This window comes from Aythya marila (genome assembly GCF_965140915.1).
Source record: "Aythya marila genome assembly, chromosome: 31".
NCBI lineage: Eukaryota > Metazoa > Chordata > Aves > Anseriformes > Anatidae > Aythya > Aythya marila.
The window spans coordinates 1,386,118-1,406,056 of NC_139072.1; the positions used below are offsets into that span (position 1 = coordinate 1,386,118).

General features: G+C 60.7%; 1 protein-coding gene across 1 annotated transcript in view; it reads right to left on the reverse strand.

Moving 5' to 3' along the window:
* LOC309888988 (integrin alpha-D-like) overlaps nt 1-19,725 on the reverse strand; it is a gene marked incomplete at both ends in the record, with an annotated part of 20,076 nt that extends 351 nt beyond the window's left edge. The window contains 15 exons of the mRNA XM_082781648.1: nt 688-818; nt 2,132-2,338; nt 6,181-6,321; nt 6,410-6,561; nt 7,479-7,608; nt 7,704-7,777; nt 7,861-8,011; nt 8,949-9,102; nt 11,328-11,479; nt 11,571-11,701; nt 12,515-12,617; nt 16,178-16,242; nt 17,101-17,195; nt 18,527-18,632; nt 19,689-19,725. Of these exons, the coding sequence (XP_082637774.1) occupies nt 688-818; nt 2,132-2,338; nt 6,181-6,321; nt 6,410-6,561; nt 7,479-7,608; nt 7,704-7,777; nt 7,861-8,011; nt 8,949-9,102; nt 11,328-11,479; nt 11,571-11,701; nt 12,515-12,617; nt 16,178-16,242; nt 17,101-17,195; nt 18,527-18,632; nt 19,689-19,725 (1,829 nt within the window). The remainder of the gene's footprint in view (nt 1-687; nt 819-2,131; nt 2,339-6,180; nt 6,322-6,409; nt 6,562-7,478; nt 7,609-7,703; nt 7,778-7,860; nt 8,012-8,948; nt 9,103-11,327; nt 11,480-11,570; nt 11,702-12,514; nt 12,618-16,177; nt 16,243-17,100; nt 17,196-18,526; nt 18,633-19,688) is intronic.
* Nucleotides 19,726-19,939: the final 214 nt, after the last annotated feature.

Here is a 19,939-nt window from a genome sequence, read left to right on the forward strand (position 1 = left end):
GTCCCCTTTTTCGGGGGTGGGGGTCCCCTTTCTTTTTCGGGGGGGAAATCCCCTTTTTCGGGGGGTGTCCCCTTTTCGGGGGGGGTCCCCTTTTTGGGGGTGGGTCCCCATTTTCGGGGGGTGTCCCCTTTTTGGGGGGGGGTCCCCATTTTTGGGGGTGGGGGTCCCCCTTTCTTTTTCGGGGGGGAAATCCCCATTTTCGGGGGAAATCCCCTTTTTCGAGGGGTGTCCCCTTTTCGGGGGGGGTCCCCTTTTCGAGGGGGGTCCCACTTTTTGGGGGGGTCCCCATTTTCGGGGTGGGTTCCCCATTTTCTTTTCCGGGGGGGTGTCCCCTTTTTGGGGGGGTGTCCCCTTTTTGGGGGGGGTCCCCATTTTCGGGGTGGGTTCCCCATTTTCTTTTCCGGGGGGGTGTCCCCTTTTTCGGGGGGTGTCCCCTTTTTGGGGGGGGTCCCCTTTTTGGGTGGGGTCCCCATTTTGGGGTGGGGGTCCCCATTTTCGGGGGTGGGGCTCCCCTTTCTTTTCCGGGGGGATCCCCATTTTCGGGGGGAAATCCCCTTTTTCGGGGGGAAATCCCCATTTTCGGGGGCTGTCCCCTTTTTGGGGGGAAATCCCCTTTTTCGAGGGGTGTCCCCTTTTCGGGGGGGGTCCCCTTTTCTGGGGGGTCCCCTTTTTGGGGGGGGGTCCCACCTGAGCAGCAGGACCTGGCCCTGGGCCCCCACGGCCACGTCCGGCAGCCTGTCCCCCGTCAGGTCCCGGCCCCCGCTCAGCGCCTGCCCGAAGTGGCGCGGCCCGCTGGCCAATCGGGAGCCCGCGATGCGCTGCGGGGGGAGGGGGAGGGGTCAGGGGGGTGGGGGAGGGGTGGGGGGGTGGGGGGGGTGGGGGGGAGGGGACCCCGGCACCCCGAGGTGGGGCCGGCACTCAAGGGTTCCCTGGCACCCAAGGGGGCTCCGGTACCCAGGGGGATTCTACAGGCGAGGTTCTAGACCACGCAAGGGTTCTAGACCAACCAAGGGGTCTCCAGCACCCAAGGGTCCCCCAGCACCCAAGGGTTCCCTGGCACCCAAGGGGGCTCTGGCACCCAGGGGGATTCTACAGGTGAGGTTCTAGACCACCCAAGGGTTCCCGACCAACCAAGGGGTCTCCAGCACCCAAGGGGTCCCCAGCACCCAAGGGGGCTCCGGCACCCAAGGGGGCTCTGGCACCCAGAGGGATCCTACAGGCGAGGTTCTAGACCGCCCAAGGGTTCTAGACCAACCAAGGGGTCCCCCAGCACCCAAGGGGTCTCCAGCACCCAGGGGGATCCTACAGGTGAGGTTCTAGACCACCCAAGGGTTCCCGACCACCCAAGGGGGCTCCGGCACCCAAGGGGGCTCCGGCACCCAAGGGGATCCTACAGGTGAGGTTCTAGACCACCCAAGGGTTCTAGACCACCCAAGACACCTCCAGCACCCAAGGGTCCCCCACCACCCAAGGGTCCCCCAGCACACAAGGGCTCCCCAGCACCCAAGGGTTCCCCGGCACCCAAGGGTTCCCCACCACCCAAGATGTCTCCAGCACCCAAGACTTCCCCACCACCCAAGGGTCCCCCAGCACCCAAGATGCCCCCAGCACCCAACCCACCCCCAGCACCCAAGGGTTCCCCAGCACCCAACCCACCCCCAGCACCCAAGGGTCCCCCACTACCCAAGGGTCCCCCAGCACCCAAGGGTCCCCCAGCACCCAAGGTTCTCCACCACCCAAGATGTCTCCAGCACCCAACCCACCCCCAGCACCCAAGGGTTCCCCATCACCCAAGACTTCCCCAGCACCCAACGTGTCTCCAGCACCCAAGAGTTCCCGACCACCCAAGGGTTCTCCACCACCCAAGACTTCCCCAGCACCCAAGGGTCCCCCACCACCCAAGGGTTCCCGACCACCCAAGATGCCCCCAGCACCCAACCCACCCCCAGCACCCAAGGGTCCCCCAGCACCCAAGGGTTCTCCACCACCCAAGACACCTCCAGCACCCAACCCACCCCCACCACCCAAGACACCCCCACCACCCAAGGGTCCCCCACCACCCAAGGGTCCCCCACCACCCAAGGGTCCCCCAGCACCCAAGGGTCCCCCAGCACCCAAGGGTGCCCCCCACCTGGCTGTAGCGCGGGGCGACGCCGCCCTCCTCCCCCCGGAAGACGTAGACGGCCCCGCGGTGCTCGTCCTCCAGGGGGGCGCCCACGGCCACGTCGTGCCAGCCGTCGCCGTCCACGTCCCCCAGGCGGCTGAGGCTGGCCCCGAAGCGCCCCAGGGGGTGGCCGGGCTGGCCCCGCAGCGTCAGAGGGCAGTGCAGCTTCCCGGACTGGGGGGGGGTTAATTAGGGCGGGGTTAATTAGGGGGGGGTAATTAGGGATGGGTTGGAGGGGGTGGGTTGGGTTGGGTTGGGTTGGGTTGGGTTGGGTTGGGTTGGGTTGGGTTGGTTGGGTTGGGTTGGGAGGGGTTGGGTTGGCTTAATTAGGGTAGGTTAATTAGGGCTGGGTTGGGTTAATTAGGGCTGTGTGGGGTTAATTAGGGTGGGTTAATTAGGGCTGGGTTGGATGGGGTGGGGTGGGTTGGGTTGGGTAGAGTTGGGTGGGGTTGGGTGGGATTGGGTTGGGTTGGGTGGGGTGGGGTTGGGTTGGGTTGGGTAGAGTTGGGTTGGGTTAATTAGGATGGGTTAATTAGGGCTGGGTTGGGTTAATTAGGGTGGATTAATTAGGGCTGGGTTGGATGGAGAGCATTGGGTTGGGTTGATTTGGGCTGAATGCGTTGGGTTGGGTTGGGTTGGGTTGGGTTGGGTGGGGTGGGGTTGGGTTAATTAGGATGGGTTAATTAGGGCTGGGTTGGGTTAATTAGGGTGGGTTAATTAGGGCTGGGTTGGGTTAATTAGGGTGGATTAATTAGGGCTGGGTTGGAGGGAGAGCATTGGGTTGGGTTGATTTGGGTTGAATGCGTTGGGTTGGGTTGGGTTGGGTTGGGTTGGGTTGGGTTGGGTTGGGTTGGGTTGGGTTAATTAGGATGGGTTAATTAGGGCTGGGTTGGGTTAATTAGGGCTGTGTGGGGTTAATTAGGGTGGGTTAATTAGGGCTGGGTTGGATGGGGTGGGTTGGGTTGGGTGTGGTGGGGTGGGGTGGGAGGGGTTGGATTGGGTTGGTTGGGGTTGGGTTGGGTTAATTAGGATGGGTTAATTAGGGCTGGGTTGGTTTAATTAGGGTGGGTTAATTAGGGCTGGGGTGGATGGAGAGCATTGGATTGGGTTGATTTGCGTTGATTGCGTTGGGTTGGGTTGAGTTGGGTTGGGTTGAGTTGGGTTGGGTTGGGTTAATTAGGGCTGTGTGGGGTTAATTAGGATGGGTTAATTAGGGCTGTGTTGGGTCAATTAGGGTAGGTTAATTAGGGCTGGGTGGGGTTAATTAGGGGGGGTTAATTAGGGCTGGGTCCCCCAGGCGGCTGAGGCTGGCCCCGAAGCGCCCCAGGGGGTGGCCGGGCTGGCCCCGCAGCGTCAGAGGGCAGTGCAGCTTCCCGGACTGGGGGGGGGTTAATTAGGGCGGGGTTAATTAGGGGGGGGTAATTAGGGATGGGTTGGGTGGGGTGGGGTGGGTTGGGTTGGGTTGGGTAGAGTTGGGTTGGGTTGGGTTGGGTTGGGTTGGGTTGGGTTGGGTTGGGTTAATTAGGATGGGTTAATTAGGGCTGGGTTGGGTTAATTAGGGCTGTGTGGGGTTAATTAGGGTGGGTTAATTAGGGCTGGGTTGGATGGGGTGGGTTGGGTTGGGTTGGGTTGGGTTGGGAGGGGTTGGGTTGGGTTGGGTTGGGTTGGGTGGGGTTAATTAGGATGGGTTAATTAGGGCTGGGTTGTGTTAATTAGGGTGTGTTGGGTTAATTAGGGTAGGTTAATTAGGGCTGGGTGGGGTTAATTAGGGGGGGTTAATTAGGGCTGGGTTCGATGGAGAGCATTGGGTTGGGTTGATTTGGGTTGATTGCGTTGGGTTGGGTTGGGTTGGGTTGGGTTAATTAGGATGGGTTAATTAGGGCTGGGTTGGGTTAATTAGGGTGTGTTGGGTTAATTAGGATGGGTTAATTAGGGCTGGGTGGGGTTAATTAGGGGGGGTTAATTAGGGATGGGTTGGGTGGGGTGGGTTGGGTTGCATTGGGTAGAGTTGGATTGGGTGGGGTTGGGTTGGGTGGGGTTGGGTGGGGTGGGGTGGGAGGGGTTGGGTTGGCTTAATTAGGGTAGGTTAATTAGGGCTGGGTTGGGTTAATTAGGGCTGGGTTGGGTTAATTAGGGTGGGTTAATTAGGGCTGGGTTGGATGGGGTGGGTTGGGTTGGGTTGGGTAGAGTTGGGTGGGGTTGGGTTGGGTTGGGTTGGGTTGGGTGGGGTTGGGTTGGTTGGGTTGGGAGGGGTTGGGTTAATTAGGATGGGTTAATTAGGGCTGGGTTGGGTTAATTAGGGCTGGGTTGGGTTAATTAGGGGGGGTTAATTAGGGCTGGGTTGGATGGAGAGCATTGGGTTGGGTTGAGTTGAATGCGTTGGGTTGGGTTGGGTTGGGTTGGGTTGGGTTGAGTTGGGTTGGGTTGGGTTAATTAGGGTAGGTTAATTAGGGCTGGGTTGGGTTAATTAGGGCTGTGTGGGGTTAATTAGGGTGGGTTAATTAGGGCTGGGTTGGATGGGGTGGGTTGGGTTGGGTTGGGTTGGGTTGGGTTGGGTTGAGTGGGGTTGGGTTGGTTGGGTTGGGTTGGGTTGGGTTGAGTTGGGTTGGGTTGGCTTAATTAGGGTAGGTTAATTAGGGCTGGGTTGGGTTAATTAGGGCTGGGTTGGGTTAATTAGGGTGGGTTAATTAGGACTGGATTGAATGGGGTGGGTTGAGCTGGATTAATTTGGGTTGATTGCGTTGGGTTGGGTTGGGTTGGGTTGGGTTGGGTTAATTAGGGCTGGGTTGGGTTAATTAGGATGGGTTAATTAGGGCTGTGTTGGGTTAATTAGGGTAGGTTAATTAGGGCTGGGTTGGGTTAATTAGGGCTGGGTTGGGTTAATTAGGGGGGGTTAATTAGGGCTGGGTTGGATGGAGAGCATTGCGTTGGGTTGATTTGGGTTGATTGCGTTGGGTTGGGTTGGGTTGGGTTGGGTTGGGTTAATTAGGATGGGTTAATTAGGGCTGGGTTGGGTTAATTAGGATGGGTTAATTAGGGCTGGGTTGGGTTAATTAGGGTGTGTTGGGTCAATTAGGGCGGGTTAATTAGGGCTGGGTGGGGTTAATTAGGGGGGGTTAATTAGGGCTGGGTCCCCCAGGCGGCTGAGGCTGGCCCCGAAGCGCCCCAGGGGGTGGCCGGGCTGGCCCCGCAGCGTCAGAGGGCAGTGCAGCTTCCCGGACTGGGGGGGGGTTAATTAGGGCGGGGTAATTAGGGGGGGTAATTAGGGATGGGTTGGGTGGGGTGGGTTGGGTTGCGTTGGGTTGGGTTGGGTTGTGTTGAGTGGGGTTGGGTTGGTTTGGTTGGGTGGGGTTGGGTTAATTAGGATGGGTTAATTAGGGCTGGGTTGGGTTAATTAGGGTGGGTTAATTAGGACTGGATTGAATGGGGTGGGTTGAGCTGGATTAATTTGGGTTGATTGCGTTGGGTTGGGTTGGGTTGGTCAATTTGGGGTTGATTTGGGGTCGATTTGGCGTCACTTTGGGGTCAATTTCGGGTCACTTTGGGGTTGATTTGGGGTCGATATAGGGTCAGTTTGGGGTCAATTTGGGGTCACTTTGGGGTTGATTTGGGCTCGATTTGGGGTTGATTTGGGGTTGATTTGGGGTCGATTTGGGGTCAGATTTGGGTTGATTTGGGGTTGACTTGGGGTTGATTTGGGGTCGATTTGGGGTCAGATTTGAGTTGATTTAGGGTCAGTTTGGGGTCAATTTGGGGTCACTTTGGGGTTACTTTGGGGTCAATTTGGGGTCAGATTTGGGTTGATTTGGGACAATTTGGGGTTGATTTGCGGTTGACTTGGGGTCGATTTAGGGTCAGTTTGGGGTCTATTTGGGATCGCTTTGGGGTCGCTTTGGGGTCGATTTCGGGTCGATTTGGGGTCACTTTGGGGTTACTTTGGGGTCAATTTGGGGTCGATTCAGGGTCAATTCGGGGTCGCTTTGGGGTCGATTTGGGGTCACTTTGGGGTCGCCTACCTGCGGCGGCAGCCGGCAGAGCACCACGCGCCCCCCGCTGCCGTCCCCGTAGAACATGGGGGCCCCCACCAGCAGCGCCCCCGCCGAGGCGCCCCCCCGGGGGGCCAGGGCGCACAGGGCCGCCCCGAAGTAGGAGCCCACCTGGGGGCAGCGGGGTCAGCGGGATGGGGTAAGGGGGGGGACACGCCGCCCCCCACCCCCCCGCCACCCCCCCGGCCCCCCCCCTTACCTGCTGCCCCACGGCGTCGCCCACCAGCTCCCAGGTGGCCGTGGGGCCGCGGCGGAGGAGGAAGAGGAGGAGGCGGCCGACGTGGCCGGAGCGGGGGGCCCCCAGCGCCAGCGCCCGCCTGCCCCCCAGGGACAGGGACTCGGCCGCGTAGCCTGGGGACGGCGGGGGCAGGGGGGTCAAGAGGGGAGGGGGTGGGGTGGGGGGGGGTGGGGAGGGGGGTGGGGGGGGGGGTGGGGGTGGGGGTGGAACAGCAAGGGGGGGGGACGGGGGGGAAAAGGGGACGGGGAGGGGTGTGGGGAGAGAGGGAGGGTGGGGGGGGGACATCCGGAGAGGCTATGGGGACACCGAGACCCCCAGGACCCCCAGGACCCCCATGGGGACATCAAGACCCCCAAGACCCCCAAGAGGACACCAAGACCCCCATAGGGACACCAAAAACCCCATAGGGACACCAAGACCCCAAAACCCCCATGGGGACACCAAAAACCCCAAGACCCCCACGGTGACCCCAAGACCCCCCCAAGGGGATACCAAGACCCCCAAGACCCCCAGGTGACCCCAAGACCCCCATATGGACACTGAGACCCCCAAGACCCCCAAGAGGACACCAAGACCCCCATAGGGATACCAAGACCCCAAAATCCCCACAGTGACCCCAAGACCCCCCAAGGGGACGCCAAGACCCCCATGGGGACATCGACAACCCCAATACCCCCATAGGGACACCAAAACCCCAAAGACCCCCAAGAGGACACCGAGACCCCCAAAACCCCCACGGTGACCCCAAAACCCCCACGGTGACCCCAAGACCCCCATAGGGACACCAAAAACCCAAGACCCCCATGGTGACCCTAAGACTCCCAAGAGGACACCAACGACCCCAAGACCCCTATGGTGACCCCAAGACCCCCATGGGGACACCAAAACCCCAAAGACCCCCAAGGGGACACCAAGATCCCCAAGACCCCCAAGAGGGCACCAACACCCCCAAAACCCCCAAGGTGACCCCAAGCCCCCCAAGCCCCCCCCCCCCATTATTTGGGACCCGCCCCCCGCCCCCGCCCCTCACCCAGGTAGGCGTCCCTCATGTCCCCGGCGCCCCGGGACGCGTTGACGAAGGTGGGCTTCCCGCCGGGGCCGTAGACGAAGACCCCCCCGGCCCAGTCGTAGGCGCCCACCGCTCCCAGTACGGGCCCCTCCTGCACCAGTACAGAGCGGGAGGGGACCGGTTGGGGGCGGGGGGCGGCGGGCGAGGGGGGTGGGCTTTTTGGGGGGGGGTCCCGGGGCCACTCACGGGGGTGAGCAGGGCGCTGAAGCCCTCCTGGGCCATCTCCAGCTGGAAGGAGCTGCCGAGGGCGGACTGGGTGCCTGGAGGGGGGAGAGGGGGGCACCCAAGGGTGACGGGGGTCCCAAAACGGTCTCGGGGACCCCCCCGGGGCCCGATGGGGTACCCTCGATGGCGAAGATCTTCTCCTGCAGCTGGTTCTGGATGCCCTGCAGGGCGTCGAAGTTGTCCACGCGGAAGACGTGGTCCTCGGGGGGCGCCGAGGCGATGGCCTGGAGCTCGGCCACGGCCTCGGGGTCCCGGAAGGCGTCGCCCACCTGAAATCAAGGGGAGGGGGTGGGTGGGGATGTTCTGGAGGTGGTCTAGAACGTCCGGGAGGGGTTGGGTGGATGGATGAGATGTTTGGAGGTGGATGGAGATGTTTGGAGATGTTCTAGAACATCTGAGAACGGTTGGGTGGATGGTTGGAGATGTTCTAGAACATCTGGGAATGGTTGGGTGGATGGTTGAGATGTTTGGAGGTGGATGGAGATGTTTGGAGATGTTCTAGAACATCTGAGAACGGTTGGGTGGGTGGATGGAGATGTTCTAGAACATCTGGGAATGGTTGGGTGGATGGTTGAGATGTTTGGAGGTGGGTGGAGATGTCTGGAGATGTTCTAGAACCTCTGAGAACAGTTGGGTGGATGGATGGAGATGTTTTGGAGATGTTCTAGAACATCTGGAGATGGTTGAGTGGATGGACAGAGATGTTTTGGGATGGATGGAGATGTTTGGAGATGTTTTGGGATCTTTTGGGATGGATGGAGCTATTTTGGGGGTGTTTTGGGACCTTTTGGGATGGACAGAGCTATTTTGGGATCTTTTGAGATGGACGGAGATATTTTGGGGATCTTTATGGATTTTGGGGACAGACGGAGCTATTTTGGGGATCTTTTGGGACATTTTGGGGTGGATGGAGATGTTTTGGGATGGATGGAGCTATTTTGGGGATTTTGGGGGACCTTTTGGGATGAACGGAGCTATTTTGGGGAACTTTTGGGACATTTTGGGGTGGACAGAGATGTTTTGGGATGGACGGAGATCTTTTTGGGATGTTTTGGTATCTTTTGGGATGGACGGAGCTATTTTGGGGATGTTTGGGGACATTTTGGGATGGACGGAGATTTTTGGGGATGGAAGGAGCTATTTTGGGGACCTTTTGGGACCTTTTGGGGTGGAAGGGGGATGCCCCACCCCGTCGCGGCGCCTCACCCCGATGGCGTAGCGGACGACCCCGGCGCGCGCCACGTGGGGGACGACGTCGCGGTACTCCAGGGGGTCGCCGTACTTCCGGCCGTCCGTCACCACGATCAGGATCTTGGTGGCCCCCGCCCGGGTCCCCTTCCCGGGCCCGAAGAGGTCCCTCCTACCATGGGGACAACCGCGTCACCCTTGGGTGCCCCATGTCACCCTAGGGTGCCTCATGTCATCCCAGGGTGCCCCACGTCACCATGGGGTTCTACCACGGTCCCTTTAGGGCCATCAGGTCAACCTTGGGTGCCACCATAACCCCTTGGGGCCACCAGGTCAACCTTGGGTTCCCCATGTCACCCTTGGGTGCCCCATGTCACCCTTGGGTGCCCCTTGTCACCCTGGGGTGCCCCACATCACCATGGGGTTCTACCACGGTCCCTTTAGGGCCACCAGGTCTACCTTGGGTGCCACCATAACCCCTTGGGGCCACCAGGTCAAGCTTGGGTGCCCCACGTCACCCTTGGGTGCCCCATGTCACCCTGGGGTGTCCCATGTCACCCTTGGGTGCCCCACGTCACACTTGGGTGCCCCTTGTCACCCCTGGGTGCCCTACGTCACCCCAGGGTGCCACCACGTCACCATGGGGTTCTACCACACCCCCTTTAGGGCCACCAGGTCAACCTTGGGTGCCACCATAACCCCTTGGAGCCACCAGGTCAACCTTGGGTGCCCCATGTCACCCTTGGGTGCCCTACGTCACCCCAGGGTGCCACCACGTCACCATGGGGTTCTACCACGTTCCCTTTAGGGCCACCAGGTCTACCTTGGGTGCCCCACGTCACCCTTGGGTGCCCCATATCACCCTTGGGTGCCCCATGTCACCCTAGGGTCCCACCACGTCACCCCAGGGTGCCACCACGTCACCATGGGGTTCTACCACACCCCCTTTAGGGCCACCAGGTCTACCTTGGGTGCCCCACGTCACCCTTGGGTGCCCCATGTCACCCTGGGGTGTCCCATGTCACCCTTGGGTGCCCCACGTCACACTTGGGTGCCCCATGTCACCCTTGGGTGCCCCATGTCACCCTGGGGTGCCCCATGTCACCATGGGGTTCTACCACGGTCCCTTTAGGGCCACCAGGTCTACCTTGGGTGCCACCATAACCCCTTGGGGCCACCAGGTCAACCTTGGGTGCCCCACGTCACCCTTGGGTGCCCCACGTCACCCTAGGGTGCCCCACGTCACCCTGGGGTGCCCCACATCACCATGGGGTTCTACCATGGTCCCTTTAGGGCCACCAGGTCTACCTTGGGTGCCACCATAACCCCTTGGGGCCACCAGGTCAACCTTGGGTTCCCCATGTCACCCTTGGGTGCCCCACGTCACCCCAGGGTGCCACCATGTCACCATGGGGTTCTACCACACCCCCTTTAGGGCCACCAGGTCAACCTTGGGTGCCACCACGTCACCCTTGGGTGTCCCATGTCACCCTGGGGTCCCACCCAACACCCCGGGGTGCCACCACGTCACCCTGGGGTGCCACCCCGTCACCCTTTAGGGCCACCACGTCACCCTGGGGTGCCACCACATCACCATGGGGTTCTACCACACCCCCTTTAGGGCCACCAGGTCAACCTTGGGTCCCACCCCAATCAACCTTGGGTCCCACCCATCACCCCGGGGTCCCACCCCATCACCCTTGGGTGCCACCCCAACACCCCGGGGTGCCACCCCGCCACCCCGGGGTGCCACCACACCCCCTTTGGGGCCACCAGGTCAACCTTGGTTGCCACCATAACCCCTTGGGGCAACCAGGTCAACCTTGGGTCCCACCCCATCACCCTTGGGTCCCACCCCATCAACCTTGGGTCCCACCCAACACCCTGGGGTGCCACCCCATCACCCCGGGGTGCCACCCCGTCACCCTTTAGGGCCACCAGGTCACCCTTGGGTGCCCCACATCACCATGGGGTTCTACCACACCCCCTTTAGGGCCACCAGGTCAACCTTGGGTCCCACCCCATCACCCTGGGGTCCCACCCCATCACCCTTTAGGGCCACCACGTCACCCTTGGGTGCCACCATGTCACCATGGGGTTCTACCACATGCCCTTTAGGGCCACCAGGTCAACCTTGGGTGCCACCCCATCACCCCAGGGTGCCACCCCATCACCCCGGGGTCCCACCCAACACCCCGGGATCCCACCCAACACCCCGGGGTGCCACCCCGTCACCCCGGGGTCCCACCCAACACCCCGGGGTCCCACCCTGTCACCCCGGGGTCCCATCCCATCACCCTGGGGTCCCACCCCATCACCCTTGGGTGCCACCCCGTCACCCCGGGGTCCCACCCCGCCACCCCGGGGTGCCACCACCACCCGGGGAGGGGCACCCACAGCGCGGTCCGGATGGCGCTGGCCGTGTGCGTGGTCCCTTTGCTCTGCTTCATGTCGCGGACCTCGCCCTCGCGCCCGGTTGGGGACAAGCGGTCGAAGGCGGCGAAGTCGAAGTGGAGGGAGGCCCCGGAGGAGAACTGCATCAGGGCGAACTGGGGTGGGGTGGAGAAGACATCGAGGAGAAGTTATGGGGCACCCATGGGTGCTGGGAGAGGGGTGGGGGGGGGGTTGGTGGCCACCTACGCGGGTGTCGGTGTGCCCGAAGCGCCGCATGACCTGGACGATGAAGTCCTTCATCCTCCCGAAATCGGGGGGGGAGATGCTGCCCGAGCCGTCCACCAGGAAGACGATGTCCGAGGCCAGCGTGGGGCAGGCTGTGGGGCGGGGTGTGGGGCGGAGGGGGTGAGATATGGGGCGGGGGGGTATGGAGGGGTGGGGTGGGGGACGGGGACACGAAGGAAGGCTCCGTGGAGGTCGTCCGCCTTGGGGTTGGGGTCTTCTGCACCCCATAGATCCCATCTCCAAGGGTTTGGGGTCTTCTGCACCCCATAGATCCCATCTCTAAGGGTTTGGGGTCTTCTCCACCCCATAGATCCCACCTCTAAGGGTTTGGGGTCTTCTCCACCCCATAGATCCCATCTCTAAGGGTTTGGGGTCTTCCCTGCCCCATAGATCCCATCTCCAAGGGTTTGGGGTCTTCTCCACCCCATAGAACCCATCTCTAAGGGTTTGGGGTCTTCTCCACCCCATAGATCCCATCTCCGAGGGTTTGGGGTCTTCCCCGCCCCATAGATCCCATCTCCGAGGGTTTGGGGTCTTCTCCACCCCATATCCGCCCCATAGATCCCATCTACCCCACCATCAGGTCTTCTCCACCCCATAGAACCCATCTCCAAGGGTTTGGGGTCTTCTCCACCCCATAGAACCCATCTCTAAGGGTTTGGGGTCTTCTCCACCCCATATCCACCCCATAACCCCATAGGGTCCATCTACCCCTACATCAGGTCTTCCCCACCCCATATCCACCCCATAGACCCCATCTCCAATGGGTTCAGGTCCTCCCCTCCCCATAACCACCCCATAGATCCCACCCAGCCCCACACAGGATCTCCCCCCTGCCCCATAGGACCCCCCTCCCGCCCCATAGGAACCCCCTCACCCTTATAGGGTCGCCCCCCACCCCATACCTGGCCTCGTGTCCGGCAGGGCCCTACCCGGGGGCAGGAGGAGGCAGAGCCCCGGCAGCTCCTCCAGTTCCCCGCACGTCCTACGAGCTTTGGGGCTGCACGCCTGCACCCCGGACACCCCAAAAATGCCCCAGTGGGTCCCAGTAGGACCCAGTAGACCCCAGTAGGACCCACTAGACCCCAAAAGATCCAGTAGGCCCCAATACACCCCAATAGACCCCAGTAGACCCCACTAAGAACCCAATAGACCCCAGTAGGCCCCAAAAGACCCCAGTAGGCCCCAGTAAATCCCACTAGACCCCAGTAGGCCCCAATAGACCCCAGTAGGCCCCCAAAATCCCAGTAGGCCCCAATAGATCCCAGTAGGCCCCAGTAAACCCCAATAGACCCCAGTAGACCCCAGTAAATCCCACTAGGCCCCAGTAGGCCCCACTAGACCCCAAAAGATCCAGTAGGCCCCAATAGACCCCAATAGAACCCCAGTAGGCCCCAATCGACCCCAGTAGGCCCCAAAAGATCCCAGTAGGACCCAGTAGGACCCACTAGACCCCAAAAGATCCAGTAGGCCCCAGTAGACCCCAATAGAACCCCAGTAGGCCCCAATAGGTCCCAGTAGATCCCATAGACCCCAATAGGCCCCAGTAGGCCCCAATAGACCCCAGTAAACACCAATAGACCCCAGTAGACCCCAGAAAATCCCACTAGGCCCCAGTAGGACCCACTAGACCCCAAAAGATCCAGTAGGCCCCAATACACCCCAATAGACCCCAGTAGACCCCACTAAGAACCCAATAGACCCCAGTAGGCCCCAAAAGACCCCAGTAGGCCCCAGTAAATCCCACTAGACCCCAGTAGGCCCCAATAGACCCCAGTAGGCCCCCAAAATCCCAATAGGCCCCAAAAGACACCAGTAGGACCCACTAGACCCCAAAAGATCCAGTAGGCCCCAATAGATCCCAATAGACTCCAGTAGACCTCAGTAAGAACCCAATAGACCCCAGTAGGCCCCAGAAAATCCCACTAGGCCCCAGTAGGACCCACTAGACCCCAAACGATCCAGTAGGCCCCAATAGACCCCAATAGACCCCAGTAGACCCCACTAAGAACCCAATAGACCCCAGTAGGCCCCAAAAGACCCCAGTAGGCCCCAGTAAATCCCACTAGACCCCAGTAGGCCCCAATAGACCCCAGTAGGCCCCCAAAATCCCAATAGGCCCCAAAAGACACCAGTAGGACCCACTAGACCCCAAAAGATCCAGTAGGCCCCAATAGATCCCAATAGACTCCAGTAGACCTCAGTAAGAACCCAATAGACCCCAGTAGGCCCCAGTAGGCCCCAGTAGGCCCCAAAAGACCCCAGTAGATCTCATAGAACTCAATAGATCCCAGTAGGCCCCGATAGACCCCAGTAGGCCCCAATAAACCTCAGTAGATCCCACTAGGCCCCAATAGATCCCAGTAGGCCCCAGTAGGCCCCAATCGACCCCAGTAGGCCCCAAAAGATCCCAGTAGGACCCAGTAGACCCCAGTAGGACCACGGGACCCCAAAAGATCCAGTAGGCCTCAATAGACTCCAGTAGGCCCCAATAGACCCCAGGAGGCCCCAAAAGACCCCAGTACATCCCATAGACCCCAATAGATCCCACTAGGCCCCAGTAGAACCCAACAGACTCCAGTAAACCCCAGTAGACCCCAGTAGGCCCCACTAGACCCCAGTAGGCCCCAAAAGATCCCAGTAGGACCCAGGAGACCCCAGTAGATCCCAATAGGCCCCAATAGACCCCAATAGGCCCCAATAGGCCCCAATAGACCCCAATAGGCCCCAGTAGACCCCAGTAGACCCCGGTAGATCCCACTAGGCCCCAGTAGGACCCATTACACCCCAAAAGATTCAGTAGGCCCCAATAGATCCCAATAGACTCCAGTAGACCCCAGTAAGAACCCAATAGACCCCAGTAGGCCCCAAAAGACCCCAGTCAGACCCAGTAGGCCCCAGTAGGCCCCAGAAGATCCCAGTAGGCCCCAGTAGACCCCAACAGGTCCCAGTTGACCCAGGTAGGTCCAGTAGGCCCCAAAAGACCCCAAAAGATCCCAAAAGACCCCAGCAGATCCCATAGACCCCAATAGATCTCAGTAGGCCCCAGTAGGCCCCAAAAGATCCCAGTAGGTCCCAGTAGGCCCGGGTAGACCCCAATAGACCCCGTAGACCCCACAGACGGCCCCATAGATCCCCCATAGACCCACAGACCCCATAGATCCCCCCACAGACCCCATAGGCCACCTCACAGACCCCACAGACCCCACAGACCCCATAGACGACCCCATAGATCCCCCCATAGGCCCCACAGATCCCATAGAGACCCCATAGACCTCACAGAGACCCCATAGAGACCCCATAGACCCCACAGACCCCATAGATCCCCCCATAGACCTCACAGAGACCCCACAGAGACCCCACAGACCCCACAGACCCCATAGACGACCCCATAGATCCCCCCATAGGCCCCACAGATCCCATAGAGACCCCATAGACCTCACAGAGACCCCATAGATCCCCCACAGACCCCACAGACCCCATAGATCCCCCCATAGACCCCACAGACCCCACAGAGACCCCACAGACCCCACAGACCCCACAGACCCCATAGATGGCCCCACAGACCCCATAGATGGCCCCATAGACCTCACAGACCCCATAGAGACCCCACACACCCCATAGAGACCCCACAGACCCCACAGACCCCATAGAGACCCCACAGACCCCATAGATGGCCCCACAGACCCCATAGATCCCCCCATAGACCTCACAGAGACCCCACAGACCCCATAGAGACCCCATAGATCCCCCCACAGACCCCACAGACCCCATAGAGACCCCACACACCCCATAGATCACCCCACAGACCCCACAGATGACCCCACAGAGACCCCACAGACCCCATAGATCTCCCCATAGATCCCCCACAGACCCCACAGACCCCATAGATCCCCCCACAGACCCCACAGACCCCACAGACCCCATAGATGGCCCCATAGACCTCACAGACCCCATAGAGACCCCACACACCCCATAGAGACCCCACAGAGACCCCACAGACCCCATAGAGACCCCACACACCCCATAGAGGCCCCACAGACCCCATAGATCCCCCCATAGACCTCACAGAGACCCCACAGACCCCATAGAGACCCCATAGATCCCCCATAGACCCACAGACCCCATAGAGACCCCATAAAGATCCCCCACACCCCATAGATCCCCACACACACCCCACAGACCCCATAGAGACCCCACAGACCCCATAGACCCCACAGACCCCATAGATGGCCCCACAGACCCCATAGATCCCCCCATAGACCTCACAGAGACCCCACAGACCCCATAGAGACCCCACAGAGGCCCCACAGACCCCATAGAGGCCCCACAGACCCCATAGAGACCCCATAGATCCCCCCACAGACCCCACAGACCCCATAGACCCCATAGAGACCCCATAGATCCCCCATAGACCCACAGACCCCATAGAGACCCCATAAAGATCCCCCACACCCCATAGATCCCCCCACACACCCCACAGACCCCATAGAGACCCCACAGACCCCACAGACCCCACAGACCCCATAGATCCCCCCATAGATCCCCCCCAGACCCCCGGCACCCACCAGCATCTGGGAGCCGTTGGCGGCCACGGCCAGGCCCAGAGCCACGAGACCCAGATCGGGGGGCGCTGTGGGGCAGGGACCCACACTTATGGGGCAGCCCCATAACCTCCCACGGGACCCACACTTATGGGGCTGCCCCACAACCTCCCACGTGCCCCACATCCTCCCTTGGGCCCCAAACTTATGGGGCTGCCCCATAACCTCCCTCGGGACCCACACTTATGGGGCGGCCCCACATCCTCCCTCGGGACCCACACTTGTGGGGCTGCCCCACAGCCTCCCTTGGGACTCCCAGCTCTGCCCCATAACCTCCCTCGGGACCCACACTTATGGGGCAGCCCCATAACTCCCATGGGACCCACACTTGTGGGGCTGCCCCACAGCCTCCCTTGGGACCCACACTTATGGGGCTGCCCCATAACCTCCCATGGGAATCCACACTTATGGGGCTGCCCCATAACCTCCCTTGGGACCCCCAGCTCTGCCCCATAACCTCTCACGTGCCCCACACTTGTGGGGCTGCCCCACAACCTCCCACATACCCCACACTTATGGGGCTGCCCCACAACCTCCCTCGGGACCCACACTTATGGGGCTGCCCCACAGCCTCCCTTGGGACTCCCAGCTCTGCCCCATAACCTCCCTTGGGACCCACACTTATGGGGCTGCCCCATAACCTCCCATGGGACCCACACTTATGGGGCTGCCCCACAACCTCCCACGTGCCCCACATCCTCCCTTGGGACCCACACTTATGGGGCAGCCCCATAACCTCCCTCGGGACCCACACTTATGGGGCTGCAACGTAACCTCCCTTGGGACTCCCAGCTCTGCCCCATAACCTCTCACGTGCCCCACACTTCTGGGGCTGCCCCACACCCCCACATGCCCCACACTTGTGGGGCTGCCCCACGGCGCCCTACCGGTGACGGGGAGTTCCCGGCAGCTCCGCTCCCCATAGCGGCACTCAAAGACCTGGCCCTGGCCCCCCCGCTCCAGGGGGGCCCCCACCAGCACCCTATGGGGGGGGGGGCAGAGATGTGGGGCACCCCATAGATCCCGTGGGGCGCCCCAGAGATTCAGTGGGGCGCCCCATAAATCCCATCACCCCCCCAAAACCCAATGGGGCACCCCATAGACTCAGTGGGGCACCCCATAGATCCCATGGGGCACCCCATATAGTCCATGGGGCGCCCCACAGATTCAATGGGGCGCCCCATAGATTCTGTGAGGTGCCCCATAGACCCCATCACCCCCCAAAAAAGCCCATGGGACCCCCCATACATCCCATAGGGCACCCCATAGATTCCATGGGGCACCCCATATATTCCATGGGGCGCCCCACACATTCCGTGGGGCACCCCATAGATTCCGTGGGGCGCCCCATAAATCCCATCACCCCCCCAAAACCCTATGGGGCACCCCATAGACTCAGTGGGGCACCCCATAGATCCCATGGGGGGCCCCATAGATTTCGTGGGGCACCCCATAGATTCCGTGGGGCGCCCCATAGATTCAGTGGGGCACCCCACAGATCCCATAACCCCCCCAAAAAATCCCATGGAGCCCCCCATATCCCCCATGAAGCCCCCCATACATCCCATAGGGCACCCCATAGTTTCTGTGGGGCACCCCATATATTCCATGGGGCGCCCCACACATTCCGTGGGGCACCCCATAGATTCCGTGGGGCGCCCCATAGATCCCATCACCCCCCCAAAACCCTGTTGGGCACCCCATAGACTCAGTGGGGCACCCCATAGATTCCGTGGGGTGCCCCATAGGTTCAGTGGGGGGGCACCCCATAGATTCAATGGGGTGCCCCATAGATTCCGTGGGGCGCCCCATAGATCCCATAACCCCCCCCAAAACGCTATGGGACACACCATATCTCCCATGGGACACCCCATATCTCCCATAGGGCACCCCATAGTTTCTGTGGGGCACCCCACAGATTCCGTGGGGCACCCCACAGATTCAGTGGGGCGCCCCATAGATTCAGTGGGGCGCCCCATAGATCCCATCACCCCCCCAAAAGCCCATGGGACCCCCCATACATCCCATAGGGCACCCCATATCCCCCATGGGGCACCCCATAGATTCCATGGGGCACCCCATATATTCCATGGGGCGCCCCACACATTCCGTGGGGCACCCCATAGATTCAGTGGGGCGCCCCATAGATCCCATCACCCCCCGAAAACCCTATGGGGCACCACATATCTCTCATGGGGCACCCCACAAATTCAATGGGGCGCCCCACGGAATCTGTGGGGCTCCCCACGGAATCTGTGGGGCGCCCCACGGAATCTATGGGGCGCCCCATAGATTTGGGGGGGGGTCTCTTACCCTCCGTCCACCTGGGCCAGGCTGTAGCCGAAGGAGCCGCCGGGGGGGCCCCGAAAAGCGACCGCCCCCTCCTCGTCCAAGGTGGCGCCCAACTTGGGGGGCAGCGCTATGGGGCAGGAGGGGGGGGGCACCCTCGTTACCCCCCGCCCCTCAGCCCCATAAGTTTTTGGGGACCCCCCCCCAAAAAAAAAATCCCACCCCACACCCCAAATTTTTGGGATTCACACCCAAATTTTTGGGATTCAACCCCAAATTTTGGGACCCCCCCAAAAAATTTTGGGACCCCCCCCAATTTTGGGGACCCCCTCCCAAATTTGGGGACCCCCCCACATTTTGGGGACCCTCTCCCAAATTTTGGGACCCCCCCAATTTTGGGGACCCCCCCCCAAAAAAAATTCCACCCCACACCCCCAAATTTTGGGGATTCGCCCCCAAATTTTTGGGATTCAACCCCAAATTTTTGGGACTCCCCCCAATTTTGGGACCCCCCCTCCAAATTGGGACCCCCCCCAAAATTTTGGGACCCCCCCCAAAATTTTGGGACCCCCCCAATTTTGGGACCCCCCCAAAAATAAAAATCCCACCCCACACCCCCAAATTTTGGGGATTCGCCCCCAGATTTTTGGGATTCAACCCCAAATTTGGGGACCCCCCCAATTTTGGGACCCCCCCTCCAAATTGGGACCCCCCCCAATTTTTGGGGACCCCCTCCCAAATTTTGGGACCCCCCTCAATTTTGGGGACCCCCCCCAAAAATAAAAATCCCACCCCACACCCCCAAATTTTGGGGATTCGCCCCCAAATTTTGGGGATTCAACCCCAAATTTGGGGACCCCCCCAAAATTTTGGGACCCTCTCCCAAATTTTGGGACCCCCCCCAATTTTGGGGACCCCCCCAAAAAAAAATTCCACCCCACACCCCCAAATTTTGGGGATTCGCCCCTAAATTTTTGGGATTCAACCCCAAATTTTGGGACCCCCCCCTAAATTTTGGGACCCCCCCCACAATTTTTGGGACCCCCCCAATTTTTGGGACCCCTCCCCCCCCCCCGTTAGCCCTTCCCCCCACGTACCCCAATTTTGGGGACCCCCCCCCCAAAAAAAATAAAAAATTAAAAATTAAGAAAAGTCCCATTTTTGGCTTTTTTTGCCCCAAAATTACCGGCGCAGAGAGCGGCGAGCAGCACCCATGGGTGCATGGCGGGAAGAAGTGGGGGAGGGGAGGGGGGGGGAGGGGGGGGGAGGGGCGACCCCCCCCCCCCCCCGTGGTCGTGGGTGGAGGAAGTGGCGCTAAAAAATGGGCCGGAAAAGGTGAAATGGACCCAAAAAGGGAGAAATGGACCCGAAAGGGGAGGAGGGGCCCGGGGGGAGGAGGGGAAGCGAAAGGAGGGGGAGGGGAGGTGGCTGAAATGG